This window comes from Clavelina lepadiformis, chromosome 3 (genome assembly GCF_947623445.1).
Source record: "Clavelina lepadiformis chromosome 3, kaClaLepa1.1, whole genome shotgun sequence".
NCBI lineage: Eukaryota > Metazoa > Chordata > Ascidiacea > Aplousobranchia > Clavelinidae > Clavelina > Clavelina lepadiformis.
In genome coordinates, this window is record NC_135242.1 from 25,481,794 (window position 1) to 25,506,974 (window position 25,181).

A 25,181-nucleotide genomic window follows, 5' to 3' on the forward strand; every position below is an offset into this window, starting at 1 on the left:
GAAAGCGGAAAGAGCGAATGTTGTCGCGATGACCTCCGATGCGGTCATAGAGCTTGGAAACGATTGGAGAATTCTGTCTTTGGTTGCCTAGAAATTGTCAGATTGTGGTTAGAATGTCGCTGACGTCATAAAAGTGCGGGCAATTTCCCCTGCCCTTCGCATGAGGGGGGAACCTCATCGACGACGGACAGTTCGGAGCGAATAGAACTGACCGAATTTGATCGCTGTGTAGCGGGCTGAGATGATGAACATCAGCGTCAGGCAAATTTCGACCTGAAGTTGAATGCATCAATCTCTGACTCGATATTTATCGGTATTTATCGGTATTCATCTCGACTTATCAATTGATCAATGGCGGTCAGATTCTCGGGGACGCAGCGCGGATTCTCGTCCTGCCAAGCGAGCCCGTTCCTGACGACGTCCTCAACCCAGCTATCCAGCTCATAGTCGTCGCAGATATCCTGCAAGAGCATTTTAAGGACCTCTCTAAACGTATGATCTCGTATCTCTCACCTGATCCGACTTGTAGTAATAACGATTTCTTCGAAGGTAAAAGTCGTGTAATGTCGACAGGGCGGTAGCAGCTGCAGACATAATAGAGAGATTATGAAAATTATGATTACAAAGACACAGAGAACGTAGAAAAGTGGAGAATTTCATCTACAAATCGATATCGCTCCATTTGCCTGGCTTCCAGGGTTGATAAGATCCGTTCTAGCCTCCACGTTGATTGTACTCACTGTACGCAACTGTGACCTTAGTAGCTTGTAAATTGGATGAGAGCAAGGCAGGCAGTGGAATAAAGCAACAGCAAAAGGTTCCACGATGTTATGGATCAAGAGGAAGAAGAAGAGGAGGAAGTGACAAATCCACTAACCAGAGACCGTTTATTTGTTTGGTTGGGAGCAAAGCGGGCCAAGAGCAACCAACCTCGTGCATCTTAGCAAGCAGCGAGTCCTCCTCCTCCTTGTCATTGAGAGTGAAGAGTTGTCACTGTCTCCCGGCACCATTTCAATGGCATGAAAAGTGGATGAAAATGATTCTATTGCCGGTCAGGTATTTTCATAAAACAAACTGTTTTTGCCTTTCTTTGATGATTGAAAAAGTGAAACCTATATTTTCTTACCAGATTTTGGACAACAGGTAAAAAAAGTTTTACAGAACAATGGACTTAGATCCTGTCCTATGACATCATTGAACAGGATCACATGACGAGTCTGTTCACACAGTAATTTATTTGATGACAGACATCTAAGCAGTGAAAATCGAAGCAAGATTTACTTTTTAAAGATTAAAAGTAACTTAAAGGAGAGAAAAGTTTTTATTTCTAAAATCATTCTTTTAGATTCTTTCTTCTTTAAACAGCGTTCTGTGAATTCCCGGCAAACTTGGGCAAAGTTATCACTTATGAAGAAGCTCTGACTGCGTCATTTAGAGCACATAGGAAGCACATGAGCGGAGCATCTTGTGTTTTTGTGGTGGGAATCCCCAAATCGTCGTTCTTTGAATGTGACATCACAATCTTAATGGTCTACTGTGTTGACTCTACACAGACAATGGCGACATTATGCGGACATAAATTAAAAGCAAGAAGGAATCAGAAACAGAAATCGAAGTCAAAGATGTCTATGAATATAATTTGAGACAAATCTCAATAAAAACCTCTTTACTTTTAATTTGTACAGAGTTGTGAGCTGGAGTCGCTGACGTCACACTCCACCGCGCTTGATGTAACGAATCCATTTGTTATATGACAATTGAAAGTGCTTCAAACCTGCCGATCAAAAAAGTGGCGCACTTGAGCGGAAATCGCGAATTGAATCTCGTCTATGAGGTACGATTGGAACTACTTAATTCCTATCAACCCAGCACCTAGCACTCCCACCTGCAACCGTCCCTTGCATTCCAGCGTTGTAGTCAAGGCCGACCCCGTTCGCTTTGTAGTTGCTCCTGTCGTCAAGGTAACGGTCAAGTTCATCCGGTCCACCAACAAGCGCCCCCTGGAGGATTTGTGGATTCGAAGACTTTTTCCGGTAGGCGTCCCACCCGCACGGACCGGCCATGCTGCACGAACTGAAGTAAAGATAACAGGGTCACAGGTCACACTTATGACCGCATAATAAGGTCGTACCTTGCGCGATGGTGGGGCTGGCCGGGATAGTTCCTCCCATAGCCCACAACGAAGCTGCGGCCGGTCCTCCCCAGGATGTAGTCGATCTGATCCTCCGCGAACCGCCTGGAACCGAGCGAATGAGTAAAGTAGTTGGACAAGACAAGACGCCATCTCAGACCCACCTGTAAGTCAGTCTTAAATTCGCGTTGAGGTCTGGTAGGTTTGACGTCACAAGGCAAATGAATGCGGCGTTGCAGGCGTAGCGGGTATTCCCCCCCCAATTGCTTTGATACAGGAGACCCTGAGGTGTGTACTTAGCGCCACCACCTGGAGAAAAGTATATTGTGGGTAGTGACGTCAGCTTTGACGTGAGTAACGGATGACGTACCTGGCTGGTTGTGATCACAGAATTCGGTAACAGGGAGGAGGTATCGCCGCGCCGCTTTCACGGCTCCGGCGCGGTTGGCGAATTTTGAAAGTAGAACTTGAACAGCCACTGTCTTTGAGTCCCACGACATCTCGGTCTGGGGTTTGTGGAGTCCGAAGTCTTCGTAAAACTGACCCGCTTCCGCCAGGTAGCGGTTCTCTCCGGTCGCCTCGTACAACCACAAGGAGGCCCAAGCGAGCTCGTCGTGGTATCTGCAAACAAAGGATTCTTCAGCCTTAAATGCTTTCATGACGTCATACGCGAGCAGGCGTAGCTGTAAAATTCACTCACGAACTAGATTTGTAATGATCTAAGGCGGGTCGAACAAAGAAGGAATAATGGCCGCGATGATTTTTCGCGAATTCGTACAGCTCTCGAGAATGTTGAAGAAGTGACGTCACATATGAGTCGTCTGCGAGTAAAACGTAAAACACCTCGAAACATTAACATCTTATGCCACGCTGCATCTTGGTCATAATGGATCAGAGCTAACTAATCACGTAGTAAATGTTAAAATCTTGAGAAAGAAATGACGAAAAAATCCATAGAAATCTTACTGGGTGCGCTTCCAGTGACTTGGAAAACTTTTGCGGTGGCAGCTAGCGCAGCGGCCGTCTCACCAGCCAGGTCAGATCCAGGACTTTTCTCACTGATGCTGTAGCATGGTCGCCTGACATTCATATCCTGAGGACGGAGCCAGAAGGAATTTTCCAAGTTCGAGTCGCCGACCTACGCAAGCTGACCAGTGACCAATCAGGTTTGATTACTTGAACACGTGACATTCTACACCTGTGCTATGAGTTGGTTCCTCGAGATGTGAGCTTTGATGAAGTAGTCCGCTCCCCATTTCAATGCCTCCTTCAAGAAATGGGTCTGCCAGGCTGCGTCGTAAGCTTCTTTGAACTCGAGGAAGCCCCATGCAAGCAGGGTCATGGCAGAAGCGGTCGGGAAACCGTACTTGACGTAATCTCCGGCTGAAACGAGCGATTTTGAAGTAAACAATGAACTAGACAATGCTGCCATTGTGACTCACAGACGTAATATCCTCCAGCGAGATCCCTCCTGCACTCTGACCCGTCATCCGTGTGAGAGTTCTTCCTCCAATAAACTCTTCCACTCTCGCCGATCTCACCGGATCGCTGAGCCTCGTAGAAAAGGAGAGAGTTGTGAATCACCTGTGACGGTATAGTACATCACTGTTACGTCAAAAAAATGTTTATGACGTATGAAAACTAATTACTGACCAGGTCGTAATTGTAATCGTTTCTTGGAGCAAATTCCGGCCGCTCTGGCCTCTCTTCACTAGAGGGCGACGTGGTAGGGGTAGATGTCGTGGCGACCGTTGACGTGGTCGCTTCGTCAGCTAACGTCACAATAACAAATAAATCAGCTGATTGCTGACGTAATCAAAAGTTAAGAATCAAACAATCGACAAATCGTTGGGCCTGACCCAGGGACAACACCTTTTATTTCTAACACTACATGGGGGTTTCCCCGCCACAATAAAAGAGACGACGCACGAAGGAGCTTGAGTAGATGCCAGACTACCTTGGAAGCAGTTGAGCTTGTAAGCGTGCTTGTATTTGACCACGGTCCGCTTCCTGCGCTCTCCTGTCCTCGGGTCGGCGCACCAGCAAATCCCCTGGTACTTCCAACACTGGATGACGCGGTATCGGTCCGGGCTTGTGACGTAACACTGGGGGAGGTAGCATTCCTTGTCCATCTTTTTTGCGTCACGACATCTCTGCTGTCGGTGCTGGAAGTTTACCTGGCATGACGTCACTGGAAACCGCGAGAATTGATCACTATTAAATGATAATTGAATTGAAGTCGATGTGGCCTTTGTCCTACCTATAGTGAGGGGGGTGGGAGACTTGGTGGGGGCTGGTTGGGTTTTAGACGTGGTCGGAGTGGTGGTTCCCCTGGTTGTTGTGGGGGGAAGTGGCGGGGAACGAGTTTTGACCCAACAAAATATGACGCACTTGGGGTCGCTCGTGGGTGCGGTTGTCGTGGCAACGGTAACTTTCGGTGGTGGCGTCACAATGTTATTCGGGAACCGTTCGAGATTTGGAGGTAAGTCAAACTGAGAAAGAAGCACAATCACTTTATGACGTCGACGTAATAGCTATGCTATGTCATTACCAAATCGATTTTGAATGTCGTCATAATGTGCTCATTGTTGTCGTAGGGGTCGGGCACGTACACGCTGTCCAAGAATACGATGTTGGGTCGGGGCCCGTAGTAGTCCCCGTAGTCGACCCCGGGCACTTTCTTGAAGTTTATCATGTACCTGAGGTTGGAATCACGTGATCACGTGATCGTGGTGTAGTTACGTCGTATGTCTGACACTGGTTATTATCACATCAAAGCAAATAAAGGTACACATCGACGTATTACGATAGTCGCGTCAACACGTCATGATATTGACGTCATAGAGCGCATATGACGTACCTCTGGTCCATGACCATACCCGGGTACTGTCGCTTGTTCCATGAAATTTGCCTCAGGTAAAGAATCTTGCGGTCGTCGCTGCTTTTGAAGTGGACGGCTTGCCACGCCTTAAATAAAGTTCCATGATTTGAGCCCGCCCAGGTCTGGGATTAAACCTCTCACCTCCAGTTCGTCGATGGCTTGGTCGTACGCCAGAGCGATCCACCAACCGTTTAACTCCACACTGATTGGGATTTTAAAGTGTCCGATGTAACCTCCGTGGGTCTGGTTCGCCCACCCGTCGCCCTCAATCTGTGTGAAATAATATTTAGCTTACCATGATAGTGACGTATCGTGATGTGACGTCATTATCATACACATACACATAACGTCATTTAATGGTAGTCATAGTCATAATGACGTATGACAATTTCGTTTTTTTAGATGTTGTTTTATAAAATGAGCGAGACTTTTGTTTCTCATCTACTCACAAAGAACACGGGATTGACCACGGCCCATGAGCAGTTCACCATGGCAACCAACAACGTCATCATAAGAGCTGCTTGCGTCATCGTCTGTAGAAGATTTTCTTTTGTCCTTTGCAAGTATAATCTCGATCCCAGGAAGGTTTAAACAAAATCCAGTGAAAGCAGAAAAAAAAATAAAACCTCTTCTAAGTCACGTGCCCAGAACTTCTGCCTTGCTTCTAAACTTGAACTTGAACTTAAATTTAAACTCGTTTTCAAACTTCAAATCTTCTGTTTACTAAAATGCTTCTCTCACAATTATTGGGCGATTTTATTTCTACATCGCTCCAGGCGACGTCGACACATCCTTATTACGTCACAAACACATAACTTATGTTAAAGCGATATATCCATTCAAGTATGATGCGGTGTTGTAGACATCATATAAAGATGTGATGTAACTCGATAGAGCCAAGTTGCGTTTCAACGGAAAGCAGAAGATCAATTTGCCTTTGTTTCCAGCCATGCTCACATAATTAAGCGCAACAGCATAAGGGTATACAGGTATAGTAGGTTATAAGTATCTCTTGTTTTTATATTTTCCTTGAATTCTTGTTGCTGTGTTTATAGATTTTGTGCTATTTATATCAAACTCCTTATAATGCTTGTGAACTACACGTTCCCTGTATTGCATTTCTATATCTTAATGCTCCGATAAACCTATAATCAGCTTTATGAAGCAATAACGTATAAAATAGGTCATAAATTTTATAAAAATTTGCGTTGTATTAATTTCAAGACATTTAAATGTGCTATTACAGACAACAGATAGTCTACCATCTTGGCACCAAAACCGTCTGCATTGAAGGAAAAATGAAAAACATGTTTCTGATTGATGACGGGAGCATCAAATTTTCTTGAATAGAAGCTGTGTTTTTTTCGAAAGCGTTTTGTGCGGCTTTTAATCCAGTAAATACAGTCAGTAAAAAACTGTTCGCAGCTGTTGCGTTGTACGCTGTAAAATGCGTGCAGAGTAACTGCAGCAATCTTGTGGGGTGCAAATTGTGAGTTTATTATTTTTTTTTATTCTCTGAACCAACGATTCTACCCTGATAAACAGAAATGCCGAAAAAAGTTTGAAGCACATGTTGAAAATTGCGTGATCACCAAAATGGACAACTTTTTAGAAGATGTAGCCACATTGTGTTCGGCTTATTGGCTTTTCAACTTTTTTATTGTTAAAGCAAATAAGAAAAATTTACATGTATTGCAGGTAGTTTACTGAACCTTCCAGGTGCGTCCACACCAAAATCTCCAAACCGTGTTTAACTGCCTGTGCTAAATGTGTCGTGATTTGTGTTCATGTTCTTTTCCTGCATTGTAGTGGCATAATTCTTAACTGTATCCTAAGTGCCGTGTTAAATATTTTCATGTGCTTTTGTTGTACAATACGGCATGTGTGCTGCAGTACCTTGGCTGTGTGTCGAGTACACACAGAGTATTAAATTTTTAATGGCGCCACTTTGTGTGTAATGCAAACTGCAAACAGAGCTCAAGTAGGTAAAGTAGTAAAGGTGGTAGTAAATGGTGGAACTAGATTGGCAGGTTGTGAAGGTGGTTAGAAAGTGTGGGACCGTAAGGTGGAAGATTATTAATGGGGAGGTAAATTTGAACCACCTTCAAAGTGTCTGTAACCACCATTTTAATTTACAGTGCATAGTGATAGGTGGCTGTGCGGCAATCCAGTCAGGATATTTGATTGATTTTTGCTTCAAAGTAAATGTTTGATTTGACTAGGGCGCGCAGCGATACGCTTGACTGCGTTTGTTGTTTTGCTCAAGGCCAGGGGTAAAATACAAAATGTGTTGGTGTATGTCGCCAGTTATAACTGACTGCTGCTGCAAAGGTAGAGACGTTTCAAGATAAGTAGGAAAGTCTACCAGAGAAAAGAATATCACCAATGTTGTGGGGTGTATTAATCAAATGTTGCAATTTTTCCGAGTACTTCGGTCGGTGTTGAGCTACATTTATAGCTTCAGTTGTTCTGGTTGTGTTCAATCAGTCTCGTATCTATTGGTCATGAAATCTTCCGCAGCCAAATTTCTGATATTATTGAACTTGCAATCTAGTCGACAAAGTTTGTCCATTTAAAGATTCATTTTGTTGACATCGCAATATATTCCAATTCCACTAAAACTAGAACAAGATCACGGAACACAAGCTTGTGTACCAGTCTGATGAAGATCCAAATTAGATTGGGCTGCACTAGAATAGTCGTAATAAAAAAGAATTATTCAGGGAGTCAACCCATTATAATACACACAGTTTTTCTGGCTAGTACGGGAAAACACGTCACAAAGAAATAAACGTAAAAGCGACATGAAGCGCAGGGGTTAGAAAACGTTCGACAGGAAATTGTTTGCAGGCAGCTTAGAGAAGTGATTTCACAGGAAATTTATATCTTCCGAGTAAATGCAAACATATAGTTATTGAAGTCACATAATTATGTTCAATATCTTTTTCATTATTGATTTCAAATTCTCTTTGCCTCTATTTGTTATAAATTTGAAATTTTTAAGTCATCAATGGTTGGCCGAGAGCGAACCCCTTGAAGTCACTCCCATGTGAAAATTAGATCCGATTCTGCACATGCTCGAGTCCGCTGAAGCCTATATAAGGGCATATAAGTGTAATAGATTTTTGTTTAAATCGTTCAAACCAACCCTGGCTTAATCCACTTTTCTCAGTTGCTGGAAATTACGAGCATTCTCCGCTGAAAAACCTATTTGATGTGAAGTAATTTAATCAAAGTTAAAGAACATAAACGACTTTAAAAGAATTGCGCAACAAATCATGTTCGTGGGTGTTGGACTGTGGTATGGTTCAGGTTGCAGGTGGCGCCACCATGCGCATGTTGATACTTGCACTGTATATGCGCAAATCACAGACAGAGCCACAAGCATATTTGTGCTTTGTACCCTCAAAGCTACCTCCGTGTACCCGAAACTGCATGCACTGTGACGTTGTGTGCTCATGGTTGTTATATTGCTCTGGCAATTCTTTGGAGTCAATGGCTTTGATCGTTTGAGGCAATTGTGACGTCATCATATTTTGCAATTGCTTACTTGATAATTAATTTGTATTTTCTTGTAAGCTGTGGCAGCCAATCTCGATCTGAATTGAATCTTCAATGATGGAAGGTTTATGGTGGTCGGGAACTGAAAATCTTCTCGCCCTACGCAAGGACTTAAAAATTCCGACTATAAAAACACCAACCGATGTGAAGATTAAAGTTGCTTACGGAGGTGACGTCCATAGAAATAAAATATACATATGTGTGTAAAATATATCTGTGGTGATGAATGTACGCAGAGGAACTTTTCGAGATAAAATTTTTGGCGCCAAAACATTTACGGTATTCTTATTAATGCCACGCTAGGTGTCTGTGGGTCGGACTTGCACTTTATTGATGGCGTCATGGGACCGCTAGGTGCTAAATCTGACGGATTGATCCTGGGCCACGAATTTAGCGGAACCGTCGTTGAGCACGGCAGTGCGGGCAAATTTAAGGTATGATGTCTATGTTGCTTTATATAAGACGTCACTGTGCGGAAGAATGTTCCAATCCAAAGTTTCGACATCTTCTTTGTACTAAGATAGGAGACAGGGTCTGTGTAAATCCCAATCTTTGCTGCGGCGAATGTCACTGGAACGATGAGGGACTTCCCCTCTTCTGCGAAAAGAATCCTGGCTACGGTTGCACGACTGACGGCGGATTAGCTGATTATTTCGTCGTTGACCAATCACACGTGAGTATTTTTTGACAAAAGCGCAACAACCTTGACCTTGTGGGTTCATCGTCGCAGGTCCACGAGCTGCCGGAGAACGTGAACTTGAAGGAGGGGGCGCTGGCTGAGCCATTGTCATGTGTGCTGAGGGCGTGGAGGAGACTTGAACCACTGCCAAGGTCAAAAGATACCAAAATACTTGTTCAAGGAGCTGGAATAATTGGAGCATTGTTTTGTGCATTGTTGCATCACAATGGTTACACTAACGTCACTGTAACGGAACCGCATGAAGGAAGAAGGAAGTTGATGAGTGGTGAGTTTCAAAGTGTTCAGAGGAAATTGACAAACAGACAAACAATTTAAATTCTCCTCAACTACAGGCATCGGTTTCAATTATAACGTCATAGACCCGAAGGAATTGGAGGCGGTCGTTGGGGAGGACATCAGCCGGGATGGGTTTTCCCTCATTTTCGACTCGACGGGAAACATCGCGGCTGTTCAGAAGGTCTGAGCTCGGTGATTGGTGATCGCCTCCGTAACTATTAAACTAATTCTTAACCAAATAACTAAATATCACCCTAAGTACCTACAACTCTGATAACTGCAATCTGGCATCTGACCTGACGCTAACTGCAATCTGGCACCTGACCTGACGCTAACTGCAATCTGGCACCTGACCTGACGCTAACTGCAATCTGGCATCTGACCTGACGCTAACTGCAATCTGGCATCTGACCTGACGCTAACTGCAATCTGGCATCTGACCTGATGCTAACTGCAATGCGTTTTTATAAGAAATTTTAGGTTGCAGCTTCAGGTAACATGACCGACATTTTCCTAACTTTGGGCGCAAATTTTATGATGAAAATTTCTAACAGGGTTTCTTGATCTTTCAAAACATAAGTTTGTCTCAAAACACAAAATTTACTGCAATATACGGTCACACATTTTTAAAAGTGTCGCTTCCAACATCAGCACAACAAACAACCGATTGTGCACGTAACAAAGGTAAAAGTTCGACTTGACCAGATACAAGTTTCTTAACTTTCCAAAAAGAAGCTTCTGCAGTTTTTTATACAAGCTGAGTGCGTCTGTTCACTTTCCTTTACTCCCTGCCTAACCATGCCACTCAATTTGTGACGTCATTTTATGAAGGCTTTTGAGCTGGTTCGGCGTGGCGCCACGATTTGCATCTTTGGCTGCTGTCCAGCCGGTAAGACTGTGGCGTTTGAGCCACTGCAGATGATCAACAAGGAACTGACGATCGTGGGCAACTTCGCGAACACGCGGTGCATGGAGGACGCGGTATCTTTGATGGGGGAGCTGGCTGGGGAGGGAATCTTAGATTGCGAGAAGCTCGGGGTCGAGATATTTAAGCTGGATCAGTTCAATCAAGCTCTGAGGACGGTGAGGCGCGGAAAAGCGACAAAAGCGATGTTCCAAGTTGAGCGATGACGTCATCAACAATCAATTAAATTATCAACAATCGGATCTGAATTCTAATTTGTTGATTGATCGTTTGGCGCTCATTTAAAAATTATTACATCATATTTGTTAATTACATTCACTCGACTTTTCCGGCCGAACAATTTGTGTTGTTAAAATGCGCATGCGCAGTAAGCAAATTTTCGAACCATTCCAACGGCCGCGTCTGGTTCTGAGTTTGCATCCATAGGAACCTGCAGCGTGTGTGCGCGCGTGTGTGCGCGCGTGTGTGCAATTATTTGCTCGGTTTTCTGTAATTATGCTTTAAAAAGTTTTTAATTCGAAGAACTTTCAAGCTGTCGCCATGTTGGGTTCGATTCATATTTATCGTCTCTGATTGGATGCGTTTTATCACGTGCACGTTAATTTGTCCTATTTGATTTATTTATTCTAGCTGACCTAAGCAAAAAATGTATGAAATCAACAGCGGCCTTATTGCGTAATAATGCTTAATTATTACAAATTATTGTTGTCAAACAAAATCACTCTTTGTTTCGTGTTGAATAATGATTATGTTGAAGAACAACGATAAATATTTTGCGTCGTGAAGCAGCGATCACTTAGCACCTGAGTAGCCAGTGAGATATGATGTCGATGTTAAAGTCAGGAATTTGTAAAGCAGACAACAGATGAGCTGCATCTACTAATTTAAGTGCTCAAGTGCTTATAGTTTAAAGAACATTCTAGTACGGGCACCTGGCCAAGCACTCAGCAGGGCGGGGTTGGCAAGCGCGGAAATTTCAGGACAGACTTTCAAAAAACTTCAAGCTCTCTGAGCAAAATCCTAAACACGCCCCTGAATACGAGGTTCCATTTCGAAATACTCGGCATTCGCTCCTGCTGCACCTATGACGAAATAATCACCACGAAATCTGCTTCGTCAGCATTTTGCTTTATTTGTCATCAAGCGATATCGCGATGTGACGTCATACTCTAATGACGTGGCTTGATGTCATAAGAGTAAATGTCTTCGCCATCCCTCCCTTGGACAAAAATCATTTTGAAACTTGTTGAGGTCACTTCCGCCCGTGCAAAGCATCCGCCGAGGTCCGTCATTTCCGCCCAACTGAAAATTTCAGATAGATGCCAAAAATTCGTTTTATTTTTGTCGCAAAATTAGTCCAAGTTGAAGAACTCACGTGTACTGGGGCGCAAAGAGCTCAGAGTCGATGTTGGGGAAGGCCGGTGTGACGAAGTTGCTGCAACCGACCACGAAATATTCGGTGTCCCCGCCGTCGTCTGCGTCTTTCAGATGCTGGAAATAAAGATTTCAGATCACGCGATGTAGTTGCTGCATGTGGTACATTGGACTACCTGCAAGCTGTGCTCATGGCCGGCGATATAAGCCGAAACTTTGTACTGGTCCAGCAGGGGCTTCAACCGGTCAACTAAGCAAGGCGTTGTTGGGCCAGTGTTTCCAGCCGCGAAAACCGGAAAGTGACCAACCACCACAAGATAGTTAGCGCTAGACACAAGTATTCAGTCATCATTGTCGGTTATAAACAAGTCATTTCAAACATAAACATCATATTACGATTGTCCGTCGATCAGTTGTTGCTCCACCCAGGCCCACTGCTCCTCGGCCATGGTCTCGTTTATGGGGATTCCCTCCGAATTAATCCCGCACTGGATTGTGGTGTCCATCATCACAATGCGCATTGTGACGTTAGAGGGGGCGAGCGTATAATCGAGCGTGTACCAATACCATGGGTAGGTCCTGTAAAATTTAAAGTCGTGCTAGGTGTTTAACACATTGCACTGCACACAGAAGCCCACCATCTCTTGGACACGTGGGAATAGTCCAGCTGCGCATGCGCGTTGCCATGCCAATCGTGGTTTCCCATGGTCGGGTACCAGGGAGTGAAGAGACCAGCCGCGGTGTAAACATCTTCGAACGTTTTCTAAATTTAAACACCACTTGTAAGAAAACAAATTTCTATGACGTCATAAACACATCTCTTCTGACAACATAGGACGTGATAGTTGCGCATGACGTCACTGACCTTGAACCTTTCATCTCGCTCGTCTTTGACCCCGAGAAAGTAGAAGTTGTCGCCCAGCGCCAGTATAAAGCTAGGCTTTGTGACGTCAGCAGACTGCCCCATCTTCTCTGCTACAGTGATTTGGGTCGGGGTCGTGTAGAAGGGCGCGGGCCACCCCCCAAAATCTCCGGCCATCATGAAGTTAAGAACGTCGCCGTTCAACGTCACTTTGCAGAGAGATAATCGACGTTATTATGACGTCATAATACATGAACTTAATTATGTAAACTAACCAGGAATGTTGGTTTGAGGTTGATCAGCGATGACGATACCGACCAGTAGTGGGAGCCAAACAACGAACAGATTCATCTTCATAATCAGCCTACGTCTGTCGAACAGTATGTCAATGACTTCGGTTAGTTGCAATCTAAATTCTAAACTATGACTAGCTGCTCCTGGCCTAAACGTTCATGGCAATATGGATGGTTTCAAGAAACGTCGCTATCTAGAATGCCTCAACCTGAGTTTCTATGATAGTTTGAGCTGTGACAAGAACTTCTCATACACGGGGTTCTGCCATTGGCTGCATATACGGTTTTGGGCCCAACCGGGTTGTAAACTTAATCTTAGACTATCATTTGCAATATATTGGGAAGGTTTAGCGGGATCGATACAAAATACCTTTGTTATGTTCGAACAACTCTGACGTAAAACTGCGTTTGCAGCAAAAAAAACAGCTAAAAATATACACAAGTGAAAATCCACACCTGCGAATATTGGAACACGTCACACTGGTTCTATTTCTCGCTTCTGTTTGTTTAAAGATGACGTGGTCTAGAAGTAGATTCATTCGAAATATATTAACAACTCAAATTTAGGCAGTAAAGTTGAATAAACAGAGGAATTGTTCAAGTCACTCTTGTCTTGGTCAACGCAAATAAAGATCCAGCTGGTCACGTGCAGACACGGCATGTTGATGATGTCACAATTGTCGTTATCCTGCATACAGCTTGTTGGTTGCTTGTCGTGTCTCAAGATATTAGCTTCTTTCTACGCTGAAGGATGGAAAGAGAGTCAGCTTAACGCAAGAGACGACGAACTGACCAACTCCAGCTTTATCAAGCAATCCACATCCACACAAGCACATTAACGCGTGCATGAGATAAGATCATAAACAATTCATGGACGGAATGGTCTAAAGCAGCAAAGATGCCTTCAAACGTGTAACAGCCCAATAATAAATTACAGTGGTGCGACAGCGATCTAAAGTTTCAAGGTCAGCACCAAACCCGGAATGTATTTGTGTTGAAGCTAAACAAAACACAAAATTACACATGTAGCCTGACTCATACTAATACTAAGTGTTACCTAATAATAACAGCAGACATTTGTTATCCTTTCTCACCTCCCCAGTCGATATCTACTTTGTGTTCAACACTGCAGTCACATAAGCACGGTACAGAACCCGAAGACTCTCTGCAAGATCACCACCACAGTCATAGCAGATTACTCGCTATTTAGGCTGTGGCTACGGTTTGTAGCGGCCGCTACAGGTTTTTGCAGCGTGGAGACGTTGATTTTCAAAGTAATAGATTTATAGTTGGGTAACTACGCCATACAGTAGGCTATATCACTTTTTACAAATAGAACAAAAAACATTTGGTTAAGCTTGGGTCTGTGACAAACTCGCTGCAAAAACGGTCAAAACATTGGATTCTAAACCACTAAAAGTACAAGTAAGGTGACTCATGAGCGCCAGTTAACGATTCAAGGAAATTTTTTCAATGGCCACTGCAAGAGTTTTTGGCTTACTTCCATTATTTCTGGACCTTGTCAGGAAATATACTATGCAAGTTTAACTTTGTCAAAAAATGTTATATGCTTAAACCAGATTTTTTTTTGAAAATGGTATTCATATGTTACCCTTTAGCTTAAAATACGCTTGGTGCTTTAGATATTGATTCGATAATTATTAAGTTTCTTAAAATTTGAGAGGGAAACTTTGCATTGCATGAATCGTGCGCAATCGATCGATTTGAGAATTCGGAATTTTAGGCCAAGTTGAGGTTAGAGGCGTGTGGAAAAAGTCGTTCAACCTCTGTGTGGTTACTGCAGTCTTAGCCAAGTCTTTTACCAGTCGTAACCTGGTTAGTGGGTAATGGCAATTGTTGACCGTGTCGATGGTGGTTACCTGCTCGATCATGAACTTTATTTAGAGCAAACCTACCAAAGCACTGTCGTCGGAGATCTTGCAATTTCTTATAAATTCCAAGCCAGCTACTTCGATTTGAATAAACCGCATTTAGGAAATGGTCAACAAGCCGCCGTGTCTGACTCAACTGAATATGAACCAAAGAAGAAGAGATGCCGGCGACGTAGGCACAAACGCAAAAGTCCTTTTAATCATGGCGAGGTGGAAGCTCGGGAATATCACGATGAAATAAAAGATCGTTTGTTCGCGGTCACTCTCAGACTTTGCCGGACTTTGAAGGGAAACAAATCACTTAAACCCAGCAAAGGCAACGAACGTCTGCACGATCTCAAAAATGCAGTTTTCTTGCAATTATCAAGTGATCTTGGATTGAACAGTAATAGCATCAGCTCTGTCAGTCCGAGTAAGTTAAATGGTGGTTTGTCCAATCCATGTTCGTATTCATCGATGATAAAAATTGATGATTCGTTCTATTTATTGCCCTCGCACTCAAAAGCTTTTTCTTCCGATGTTAGCGACTTAAGTGCTTTGATTAAAGATTGTGAATTATTTGGAAAATATAATTGCATAGTTTTGGACCCGCCCTGGGAGAACAAGTCTGTACGACGGGGACACAAATACAAGTCTCTACCATTTGACAAAATTGCTTCCATTCCATTGCACAAGCTTTGCGCTTCTGAATGTTTGGTCGTGATTTGGGTCACCAATAAACAGAAAATTATGAAATGGGTTCGCAATGTTTTGTTTCCACGATGGAACATTTGTTATTTAGCACAATGGCATTGGGTGAAAGTTACTACAAATGGAATCCCAGTGTTTCCGTGGGAAAGTTTGCATAAGAAGCCGTACGAGACAATATTCCTTGGTCATTATCTCTGCAAGAATCACAAGCATAGTATAAAGGAGAATGTGATATGCAGCGTTCCGTGTATGGTCCATTCGCATAAACCTCCACTTTATGAAGTGGTCAAGAATAGTTTGACGGAGGTCGCGAACCCACGTTGCTTGGAGATGTTTGCCCGATCCCTTTCACCTTCCTGGTCTAGTTGGGGCAATGAAGTTTTTAAATTACAAAATATTTCATATTTTTGTGATGAAAGCAGTTGATTTTTATTGAGTATGCACTACTTTGTCTACTTTAGGCAACAGGTCTATTGTGTTTTCTTGTTGCCTTGCGTTTAGTTTTACTTTGATTTGCCTGAAAATGTTGGTTTTGTAGGTTTGTCTTCTCATCAGCATTTGACGATTGCGTTAAGTCTCAAATATAGGTCGATATCGTGAGGGTCGCTGAAAGATGTCTGAAGAAAATTGGGCTGAAGCTGCAGATCAGCAGGAAAATTTATCAAAAAAGGTTGAAAATCTTCAAATTCAAAAGGATTTAAATAAAGGAGACGCGCAACAAATTGTGACAAAAGAAGGCACTGAAAAATCTGATGAAAATTATGAGAAGCCGTTGAGTCAAGAAGAAAACTCGCTTCTGCGAAAGATGCTCCGAGATAAACTGGTCCAGAATAACCAGGAGCTTCAAGTACAGCAACGAGACCCAGGATCTCCGCTGTACTCAGTGAAGTCCTTTGAGGAGTTGCATCTCCGCAAAGAACTCCTTGACGGAATTTACAGCATGGGCTTCAACAGACCTTCAAAAATTCAGGAAACCGCTTTGCCACTTTTGTTGGCAAACCCTCCTGAGAACATGATCGCCCAATCACAGTCCGGCACCGGCAAAACTGCGGCCTTTGTTTTGACGATGTTGAGTCGCATTGACACTGATAAAAGGTACCCACAGTGTCTCTGTCTCTCACCAACTTATGAGCTGGCGTTACAGACTGGAAAAGCTGTGGAAACTATGGGCAAGTTTTTGCCTGATTTACAAGTTGGTTATGCAGTCCGAGGAAACCGAGGTATGTGATGTAGCTTGTGTTTATACTATTTCACATCAGCCTTCACACCATCATATATCTATATCATAGTGCCGAAAAACACAAAGATATCGGCGCAGATTGTTATTGGAACACCGGGAACCACACTCGACTGGACGAGAAACCGGGTAAGTGGGTTGAGACCTGAATAACATCTTTATTGTTGAGTTATTGCTGTTTCCTTTTAAAGGCGTTCGAACTTCCAAAAATTGAAGTTTTTGTTCTGGATGAGGCCGATGTTATGATCGACACCCAGGGATTTAAAGATCAATCTATCCGACTCCACAGACAACTATCGAGAAACTGCCAACTATTGTTCTTTAGCGCCACCTATGATGAGGATGTTATGAAGTTTGCTCAGCACATTGTTCGAAACCCAAACTTAATCCGGGTCAGTCTTTATTTATTGGTCACGTTTTAAAACCACGCATGTTGTTGGGGCATGCCTCTAATTTGCCGTCAAAGCAACACGTGCCGGAATCATTTTTCAAATAATGTCCCCGCACTTGGTATTTCAAATTTTCCTTGCTTTGTATGATCTCTATTTATATGATTTCTATTTATTTGTCTCTTCCCAGCTTCGAAGGGACGAGGAGACACTCGACAACATCAAGCAATATTACGTGAAGTGCGTCAACATGGAAAAGAAGTACGAGTCGTTGACCAACCTCTACGGGGTCTTGTCGGTCGGCCAGGCGATAATATTCTGCCACACGAGGAAGACGGCATCGTGGCTTGCTAAGAAAATGTGTGACGAAAAATTCGTTGTCGCTCAGCTCAGTGGAGATCTTGACGTTGCTCAAAGAGCGGCAATTTTAAGGAGGTGAGATTGCCACCGCAGGATATGACATAATTTTTCAGGATATGACATCAACGCTCTGTTTGTGTCAGATTCAAAGAAGCAAAGGAAAGAGTTCTCGTCACAACAAATGTTTGTTCACGAGGAATCGACGTGGAGCAAGTCACCCTGGTCGTGAACTTTGACCTGCCGATTGACATGCAACGACGAGCAGATTGCGAAACTTACCTTCACAGGATCGGGAGGACCGGCAGATTCGGAAAGTCCGGAGTTGCGATCAACTTTGTCTCGAACGAGCAGGATATTAGAGTGATGAAAGATATTGAGGATCATTTCGGGATCAAAGTCAATCGGCTCGACACTGATGATTACACTGATATGGAGGAGAAACTCGGAGATGATTGAGAAGTCAAAGCCAATTATGCTGACATCATTTTCTACTGCTGGCAAATGTTCTTGCACTAGCTGCAGTATTTTAGGATATTTCGTCATCAGACCCCGTGTACATAAACACTGGTGATGTTTCTTTTATTTTAAGTTGTTCATTTCTTTCCAAGGGAAGTTCACAAAAACGCACACTTCCAATTTTTCATTTTATTGGAGTATTTGCAGCGAATTCTTTAAATATTGGTATTTCATTAAAAGCTTTCAAATACTTTTGTCATTTTGATGCAATGAAAAAACTGCCTGGTGTTAGCGCAAGATACAGATGTCCTGACTATAATTACTTGAAGTAGCTCGGTACAAGTGAGCTAATATCAATGGAAAAATTCATTAGAGTGTACAACAAAGAACAAAATCAACATATTGCACAGCAATTGCAAGAAGTTATTGATGGACCAGAATATGTGAAATAAGTGAACTCGCCAATATAAGCTTTTTAAATACATAACAAGCATTTTTATGTAAAAATCAAAAAAAACATCACACGGTAAGAGCACAAGGCACAACAACAATGCAGCAAAAAATTAAGACAGTGAAGTTTCGAGAGTTCAAATCTCGTACAATCTCTGCATTTCGTCTGCATGTTCTTTCTTGAATGTTTGTTCTGTCACAATGGCCCTTAACCTCTGTACTCGAGCCGACTGTGTTTGCTCATTCCCGGATCCTGGTTTGCTCCGATGAAGAAGATTCAGAGCCTCCACGTAATCCTCGGTCTGGTATCGGACTCCTTGTTCCACGACCTGGGCCTGCAGGTCGTCAGGCATCAAGTACATCATCTCATAATACTGCCTCGCCTCGTCCAGGTGGGATTCCCTCGACGATGTGATGTTTGTTAACGACTGCTGAAGAGTAAAAACATTACGACACATTTTCTTAACACCAGATGGCGATATGCGCTTGATATGCTTCGCTCCATGGATCAAGATGGCCGCTGTCTGGTGTCCGAGACCTTCGAAGATGTAGTTGTACTTCTCTTGCTGCAGCGCCCCTGAGAGGTTCTCATCAACCGACGCGATGTCCTTAGTCAGCTTGGTGATTTGGAAGTCGTGCTCCATGCTATCTACTCCTCGGATGTCATACGAGTTGTTCTTAAACATCGGAGCAAGATGGTAGAAGCAGAGAAGACGAAGTTCAATGTGGAGGCAGAGGAGACAGATCTCTGACATCCTCTTGTAATCCTGGGCAAGATTTTGCAGCATTTGCATCGTGTCTGGAGGAGCATACTTCTTGATGCTCGAGATAAACTTGTGCAAACGAGACGTCATCCACTCAAGACTCTCGTGCAGACTCGCGATTGCTTTCAGATCCGAGTGATCTTCAACCAACGAGTTCTTCCCCAAGCTCTCATCGCCAAACTTCTCCAGGAAGAATCTCGCTTCTTGCGTGAAGTTGTCATCGACAGAATGAAGATTCTGTGCTTTTCCTCCATAAGCTACCTTCCAGTTGTCCAAGTTCCTCAACATATCATTGACGTCAGCATCCCGCACCCACGATGCGCTCACAATTTGCTGATCTTCCGACTCTGGCTGCACTACTCCGCGGTACGACTGGATCGACATCTCCTTGTACTCCTGCAGCAAGGAGCAGGCCATGGTTAAGAAGTGATCGTGGTAAGAATCCAAACTACAAGTGAGATCATAAAGAAACCACATGCACTGATCGGCAACAACCGTGCTCTGGAGCAGGCTCTTGTAGCTTCCCAAGCTCTTCAGTGTGCTTTGGTCCGCAGAAAGCTTCAACGGGTCGGTGACCTTCATGGCCGCATCGAAATCCTTCTTCAGCTCGTACTGGATCTGCCTGATGAAGACGTCCTGCACATAGTCGGTTATATAATCGTGCAACGAACACTTCTTGCCACTGCTGTACGCAGACCCTGTCTCAATCTCACTGATGAACTTCTTCAGTGGACCAAATATTACCGTGATGTTCCTCGGGTTGGGTTTGCAAACCTTTTGAGTGGAGAGAGCATGGTCCAGGAGAGGGGAAGTCCCTCCTCCAATAGAATGAGTCCGCCGTTGAGCTCTTTGCTCACGAAGATAATTGTTCATGGAGATGGCGTGAGATGATCCGTCGAATCTGAAGAGCTTCGCCACCCTCTGCCTTGAAACTTTCTTTCGAGTGAAATGAGACGACAAACTTCCTCCCTCAGAGAAGCCGAGTTGCTGAGAACTTGCGGCGACATTGTCAGCGTCCAAATACTCGTGGAGCAGAATTTCAATGACAGACTGTATCTTGGCCCAGACAGCTTCAATGTCATAGAGGACAATCGGGGGCTTCACTTCGGAGACGACCTCCCTGAGCACGGATAAGACGTGGGAGTGAGCAGCCACGATGCAGTGGAATTTGTCAAACAATGAAGTCAGAAGCTGCAGAAGTCGTTTTGGATTTTCACTTTCTTTGTTTTCATCGTGAAACGCGAGGTCAGTGACCTCGACGGTGGTGTGGGTGATGAGGGCGTTGATATGACGATCCATCCTCGTCTTTGTGGCTTCAATCAACTCCGGGATTCGCTGAAGTCGTGCAAGAGATTCAACGAGGACTGTCATTAGCTTGAAAGGGTCCTCATCTGGGTCAAGATCAAGTTGTTCAAGTTGGAGGACTCGATCATCAAACTTCCCGATGCCCCCGTCCTCGTCAGTCGAGCTTCTTCTCTCAACCTTAACCTTTGACCTCTCCATCGACCTATTTTCCTTCTTCTTGGAGTTGATGGAATTTGTGTAAATCTGTCGATGAAGTTCGTTGATGAATCCGTCATGCACCGACAACTTCTTAGAGATGAGTTCATTCCTGATATCCTGAAGTGCCTCCACCTTCATCAGTTCCCCACTGAGAGCTCGCAAAGTCTGACGGAGGAGCTCGGTGGCGTGGAGATAATGCTTCTTGCGCAGGAATCCATCGATTGCCTGTGGGGCTTCTTTGACCAGCTCAATCTGTCCGAGGAGGAAGAGCACTTTCTTATGCTCCACTCCCTCGATCCAGAGCTTGCGGAGCTCATCTTGTCTGCAGTAAAGCAGGGACTTGCACTGCTGAAGACTCTCTTTCACTCTCTTGATTCTTTGCCGAGAATCTGAAATCCTGTCTCCAATCTTCCCGAACTGTTTGATCGAAACCGCAAGTTCTTCGTAGTTGTCAGCGACGAGCTCATCCAATTTCTCGTCGTTCTCTCCAAATGCTTCTTCGAGTCTCTCTTTCTCATACTCCCTCTGGTGGCCATCCTTACTTGAAGCAAGGGTCCGAATTATGGACATGAGAAGGCCAGATGGGTCGCGGATGAATCCGGCTCTGCCCACTCCCGCCATCGACTTCCCACTTGACGCAGATCTTCGGTTGCTCCCGGTTGAAGGCTGAGCCAGGTCAAACGGGTTCGACATTTTCAATTCAATTTTTTCAACTTAACTTATACAATCTGCATGGGAAGTTAGAGTGAGTCAGTTTTAACAGGTCAAAACACACAGTACACAAAAATATATACAACCAGGCTCAATGCAACTGGCTGGAATCAGTGTCTGAGATCAATTAAGTCAAGAGTTGACGGAAAAGCGCAAAGCAAGTAATTATATAACCATCCTACATCATAAAGGCAAAAGTCCATTGGCTGTCAACTGTGATGCAACAGACAGGATTCGACCATATTAAGATGACTAAAACAGGTTTAAATAAATCCCAAACAAATATTACATAAACCATTTTGAAAATAATCTACACGAGCAAAGACGCATGAAATTGATGACTTAAACCTAAGGTGAAAAAATGTTGGACACCAGCTACATTTTAAAACATGCACTAGATCAGTTGCTCAGCTGCCCAGTTTAACATTAACTTTTTACATTGATGAGTTCCTTTAATTTATTTTGTCTTTGAAGTGAAAAAGTTTCTGATCCTCCCCCGATGCAGCTCCCATTGATGAAGACTCTTGGGACACTTCTTGCTCCAGTGATCTCCATCAAGACGTCCTGGACATCCGAACAATCGGGTCTTTGTGACAAGTTAAAGTCCTTGAACTCGATATTCTCTATCTTGAAAGCTTTCTTTGCCTGCGTGCAGTACGGACACGACGGTTTCGAGAAAATGACCACTTGGTGTCCTGAGATTGCTTCTTCAACAAACTTCCGGGCGTCTTCGTTTCTGTTCATTGTATCTTGTGAGGCGCCCATAGTTCTAAGTCACAGCATCAACTCTCTAACAATGATAAAACAAGCAATGGTGTTAATTTCATGGCACTTATTTCCACTAACATCAGCTTATACTAACAAGGTATGTTAGAAGGTGATCAAATATGTTCAACAATAGAACCAGGTGTTACAAATTTACAATTCACCAAAATTTATCGAAAGTTCAACATAAAATTGTAAATACAACGTTTTTCTAAAACGGAATGGTTCGACTCAATGTTGGCCGCGGTTATTAGAAGTTTTTTATCAAATAAAAATCATATTTGCGAAGTGATAATAATCGTTGACATTTACACCAAGATATTATTTCTCAGAGACAAAAAGCACAAAGTTGAAGAACTACATTTTGATGAAATGATTGCGCAACATTGCTGAAATATTTCTCAATCCAAATATAAAGTTGCTGATACCAAAACTATCTTTGCATTATTTCTGCAAATCATACTTAAAAATAACTGAACATGGAACTTATCGCAGATGACAACAAGAATAAAACATCATCAAAAAACAAAACCAGCACAAACATATTAGTAAGATGCTTCAGCAAGAGACATCAACTAAACATTGCATGAGATGACAACGATCGTGAGCAGGGGTGGGGAGTTGCCAGGTAAGTGAGTTGTTAATTTGACGCAATTAAAAACAAATTTAACTAAATCATAAATGGCACATGCTTTCTTAATACCAGCATCCCATTGGGAGCAATAAACCAGATTTATAATCTAAGAACTGAAAGTTTCAAAAAAAGAATTATTTATATAATGAATGAGTTACAAATCTTGTAAATAACAAAGATTTCCTTTTGTGAAGTGTTTTGAAAAGAAATGTGATTTTTCTATCTAATAAAACGGTAATTAAAATTATTCGCAACCAACCAGCATATAAATGAAGCATTAGGTTTAAAATATCTTCGAACAACAAACTGTTTGACATTAAAAGAAACTTTAAAAAAGATTGCAAGCTGTAAAAATAAAAAGGATAAAAAGATGTGAACTTTTGCAGTTGGAATCAATCCACAGGCACGTCACGAGTCTGTGAAATTAGGCAGATTGAAATACGTGACTGCAAAGAAATGTCACGCATTTAATAATAAGTTATTAGTTATTACACTTAACAATTCAAAATTGCAAATTTTTTTACAGAAGTTAAGAAAAATATTTAAGTTATTTACAGGTGATACAGGATCATGAATTCAGGACGTTGGTGACATCTCAGCGTCATTCAAAGCGAATAATAATTTGGTGAACTTAAGCAAATAAAATCGCCTCGAACAAATCAAACGACTTCACTCTGGCTCCCCCGGTGGTGTGCTGTTGACCTCCAAGATAAGTGGATTCATATCGTTCTCGTTCGTCGACTGCAGAGATGTCAAGTTATTTGCAAATAAGATGTTGATGGTGCGAAGTACTGGGAGAATGAGGAGGATCTCGCAGTAAGATGTCCTCGCTTGCCTGGCGCTCTTGTGAGTGTACTCGTATGCTCGGAGGGTATTTGCGATCTCATTTTGAAATTTCTCAACTTTTGCTTGCTCTTCAAGTCCGGGTCGATCCGGAGAGAAGAGGACGAGAGCAAGGAGCAAACAAATCTCCTCCACCTGTAGTTCCATCCTTCGCATCCGGACATGGAGGTTGTTGTACTTCTCTATGAACTCCACGCTCGCTCCAGCCTGGAGGAAGTCACTGGGATGGTACTGGAACTTATCGGACATGTATTTGTTGTCGTTGGATGAAAATGCAAAATATGAGCGGAGCACCAACATCTCGAGGCATCCTCCTCGCAGAAGAACAATTTGATCGGCGATGGACAAACTTTGGAAGTTGGGGATGAATTTGCAGAAGTCGATCACTTTCTTTATGCCCCATGTCATGATGTCACAGAAGTGCTGGAGGAGTTGACGAGATTTTGAATCCTCCTCCAGTGAGAGGGATATCCCCTGGCTCTTGAGGAGCATGTGCAGCTGCGAGAGCGAATCAACATCCATTGCAGCATGCTGATGCTCCTCTTTGCTTGATGATGTTGACGGTTGATCCTCTCTACATGAAGCTGTTCTTTCAACTTCATGAGGAGCTTCGTCCTTTCTTTGGCTGCTTTTCATGGCAACTTCTGACTTTGAGCCACAAACATCTGTAACACCATGAAGTGAACTAAAAACCTCCGAGTTATCGTGATGCTTTGATGAGCATTTTGTGTCTATGTTCGAGGTGCTTGGTTGAGTAGGTCCAATGCCAAACAAACTGAAAGGATTTGACGAAGCACCAACTCCATTTGAGCCTTGTTCTTTCTCTGGCATCGAGGCAACCAACCAGGCTAATGACGTCTTGTGACATTCTTTGCCCTTGATCGGGGAAGTGATCTTCTCCTTGCCTCTGAATGAGTCGTACTCTTCGTAATCAAAATCATAACTTTCCTTATGGGCTTTGAGCAAAGTTTCCACAAGAAGCTTCTCATCCATAGTCATCCGGACTGGAGGCTCTTCAGCTGCTATATCAGTGAGCTTCTTCATCCTTTCTTCCTCTTCGCTCTTCTTCATCACCTGCTGCTCAAGTCGTTTCTCGCGATTAAATTTTATGAGATCACGCTTCTTCATGACCTCCTCATCACTGAGGATGAGACTGGAGTCCATGCCGGCCGCCAGACAAGCGTTGTACCGACACGCCTGGCAGTGTTTCCTGTTCGTTTTGTTCACTCCACAATTCTTACTAAAAGCGCAGGTAAAATTTGCGTTCTTCTTGACAGAACGACGAAAGAATCCCTTGCACCCTTCGCATGACATCACTCCAAAGTGCATGCCGGTTGCGTTGTCCCCACACACCTGACATATCTTCGCTGGGCCTTCTCCCTGACTCTTTTTAATGACTTCGGGTCCGGAACAGTGACTCGACTCATCTCCAGTCAATGACATAGTCACATAAGGAGGCCGCAATTAACAAAGCACAACACGGA

At 43.3% G+C, this 25,181-nt stretch overlaps 7 protein-coding genes and 1 pseudogene across 8 annotated transcripts; 3 read left to right on the top strand and 5 right to left on the bottom strand.

The window, feature by feature from the left end:
- Window positions 1-1,216: 1,216 nt before the first annotated feature.
- Window positions 1,217-5,747, bottom strand: LOC143450143 (uncharacterized). 2 transcript variants are annotated; one of them, XM_076950578.1, is made up of 17 exons: window positions 5,462-5,747; window positions 5,154-5,282; window positions 4,992-5,098; window positions 4,683-4,830; window positions 4,392-4,623; window positions 4,089-4,322; window positions 3,785-3,903; window positions 3,574-3,715; window positions 3,330-3,514; window positions 3,098-3,269; window positions 2,832-2,952; window positions 2,502-2,752; window positions 2,296-2,440; window positions 2,132-2,236; window positions 1,886-2,073; window positions 1,671-1,774; window positions 1,217-1,545 (listed from the first exon to the last, which is right to left on the bottom strand). In XM_076950578.1, exons 1-16 carry the CDS (start codon window positions 5,540-5,542, stop codon window positions 1,710-1,712), a joined length of 2,424 nt encoding a protein of 807 aa, XP_076806693.1. In that variant the 5' UTR covers window positions 5,543-5,747; the 3' UTR covers window positions 1,217-1,545; window positions 1,671-1,709. The 2 variants fall into 2 exon arrangements, with proteins under 2 accessions (XP_076806693.1, XP_076806694.1); XM_076950579.1 differs by having other exon boundaries at window positions 1,663-1,774.
- A 2,276-nt stretch (window positions 5,748-8,023) lies between these two features.
- Window positions 8,024-11,274, top strand: LOC143450689 (uncharacterized). Its single transcript, XM_076951333.1, has 6 exons — window positions 8,024-8,742; window positions 8,877-9,007; window positions 9,094-9,246; window positions 9,304-9,538; window positions 9,606-9,730; window positions 10,381-11,274. Exons 1-6 carry the CDS (start codon window positions 8,628-8,630, stop codon window positions 10,678-10,680), a joined length of 1,059 nt encoding a protein of 352 aa, XP_076807448.1. The 5' UTR covers window positions 8,024-8,627; the 3' UTR covers window positions 10,681-11,274.
- A 307-nt stretch (window positions 11,275-11,581) lies between these two features.
- On the bottom strand, window positions 11,582-13,145 carry LOC143449491 (tartrate-resistant acid phosphatase type 5-like). Its single transcript, XM_076949706.1, has 7 exons — window positions 12,986-13,145; window positions 12,714-12,919; window positions 12,487-12,611; window positions 12,245-12,427; window positions 12,025-12,175; window positions 11,850-11,965; window positions 11,582-11,776 (listed from the first exon to the last, which is right to left on the bottom strand). Exons 1-7 carry the CDS (start codon window positions 13,065-13,067, stop codon window positions 11,644-11,646), a joined length of 996 nt encoding a protein of 331 aa, XP_076805821.1. The 5' UTR covers window positions 13,068-13,145; the 3' UTR covers window positions 11,582-11,643.
- A 1,607-nt stretch (window positions 13,146-14,752) lies between these two features.
- Window positions 14,753-16,123, top strand: LOC143449609 (N(6)-adenine-specific methyltransferase METTL4-like). Its single transcript, XM_076949876.1, has one exon. The coding sequence runs from the start codon at window positions 14,851-14,853 to the stop codon at window positions 16,009-16,011; it is 1,161 nt and encodes a 386-aa protein (XP_076805991.1). The 5' UTR covers window positions 14,753-14,850; the 3' UTR covers window positions 16,012-16,123.
- On the top strand, window positions 16,044-18,279 carry LOC143449608 (ATP-dependent RNA helicase DDX19A-like). The gene is made up of 5 exons (XM_076949875.1): window positions 16,044-16,805; window positions 16,875-16,951; window positions 17,014-17,214; window positions 17,402-17,646; window positions 17,715-18,279. The coding sequence occupies exons 1-5, from the start codon at window positions 16,199-16,201 to the stop codon at window positions 18,025-18,027; spliced, it is 1,443 nt and encodes a 480-aa protein (XP_076805990.1). The 5' UTR covers window positions 16,044-16,198; the 3' UTR covers window positions 18,028-18,279.
- Window positions 18,280-18,530: 251 nt separating this feature from the next.
- LOC143449605 (exocyst complex component 4-like) lies at window positions 18,531-21,472 on the bottom strand. Its single transcript, XM_076949871.1, has one exon. It carries the CDS (start codon window positions 21,435-21,437, stop codon window positions 18,615-18,617), a length of 2,823 nt encoding a protein of 940 aa, XP_076805986.1. The 5' UTR covers window positions 21,438-21,472; the 3' UTR covers window positions 18,531-18,614.
- On the bottom strand, window positions 21,472-23,302 carry LOC143449610 (glutaredoxin-2, mitochondrial pseudogene; annotated as a pseudogene).
- LOC143449607 (vitamin D3 receptor B-like) lies at window positions 22,245-25,140 on the bottom strand. The gene has a single exon (XM_076949874.1). It carries the CDS (start codon window positions 25,138-25,140, stop codon window positions 23,524-23,526), a length of 1,617 nt encoding a protein of 538 aa, XP_076805989.1. The 3' UTR covers window positions 22,245-23,523.
- Between the last annotated feature and the right edge of the window lie 41 nt (window positions 25,141-25,181).

Excerpts from the sequence above, each read along its gene's own strand:
- LOC143450143 (XM_076950578.1), bottom strand. The coding sequence starts at position 5,542 with ATGACGCAAGCAGCTCTTATGATGACGTTGTTGGTTGCCATGGTGAAC. Across the intron at positions 5,283-5,461 it reads TGGTCAATCCCGTGTTCTTT|ATTGAGGGCGACGGGTGGGC; the intron begins GTGAGTAGATGA and ends TATTTCACACAG. Across the intron at positions 4,323-4,391 it reads TCCCACCCCCCTCACTATAG|TGACGTCATGCCAGGTAAAC; the intron begins GTAGGACAAAGG and ends CGCGGTTTCCAG.
- LOC143450689 (XM_076951333.1), top strand. The coding sequence starts at position 8,628 with ATGATGGAAGGTTTATGGTGGTCGGGAACTGAAAATCTTCTCGCCCTA. Across the intron at positions 9,008-9,093 it reads GCAGTGCGGGCAAATTTAAG|ATAGGAGACAGGGTCTGTGT; the intron begins GTATGATGTCTA and ends CTTTGTACTAAG. Across the intron at positions 9,539-9,605 it reads AAGAAGGAAGTTGATGAGTG|GCATCGGTTTCAATTATAAC; the intron begins GTGAGTTTCAAA and ends CCTCAACTACAG.
- LOC143449491 (XM_076949706.1), bottom strand. The coding sequence starts at position 13,067 with ATGAAGATGAATCTGTTCGTTGTTTGGCTCCCACTACTGGTCGGTATC. Across the intron at positions 12,612-12,713 it reads AGCGAGATGAAAGGTTCAAG|AAAACGTTCGAAGATGTTTA; the intron begins GTCAGTGACGTC and ends GTTTAAATTTAG. Across the intron at positions 12,176-12,244 it reads CAACTGATCGACGGACAATC|CGCTAACTATCTTGTGGTGG; the intron begins GTAATATGATGT and ends ACTTGTGTCTAG.
- LOC143449609 (XM_076949876.1), top strand. The coding sequence starts at position 14,851 with ATGGCAATTGTTGACCGTGTCGATGGTGGTTACCTGCTCGATCATGAA.
- LOC143449608 (XM_076949875.1), top strand. The coding sequence starts at position 16,199 with ATGTCTGAAGAAAATTGGGCTGAAGCTGCAGATCAGCAGGAAAATTTA. Across the intron at positions 16,806-16,874 it reads TGCAGTCCGAGGAAACCGAG|TGCCGAAAAACACAAAGATA; the intron begins GTATGTGATGTA and ends TCTATATCATAG. Across the intron at positions 16,952-17,013 it reads TCGACTGGACGAGAAACCGG|GCGTTCGAACTTCCAAAAAT; the intron begins GTAAGTGGGTTG and ends TTCCTTTTAAAG.
- LOC143449605 (XM_076949871.1), bottom strand. The coding sequence starts at position 21,437 with ATGTCGAACCCGTTTGACCTGGCTCAGCCTTCAACCGGGAGCAACCGA.
- LOC143449607 (XM_076949874.1), bottom strand. The coding sequence starts at position 25,140 with ATGTCATTGACTGGAGATGAGTCGAGTCACTGTTCCGGACCCGAAGTC.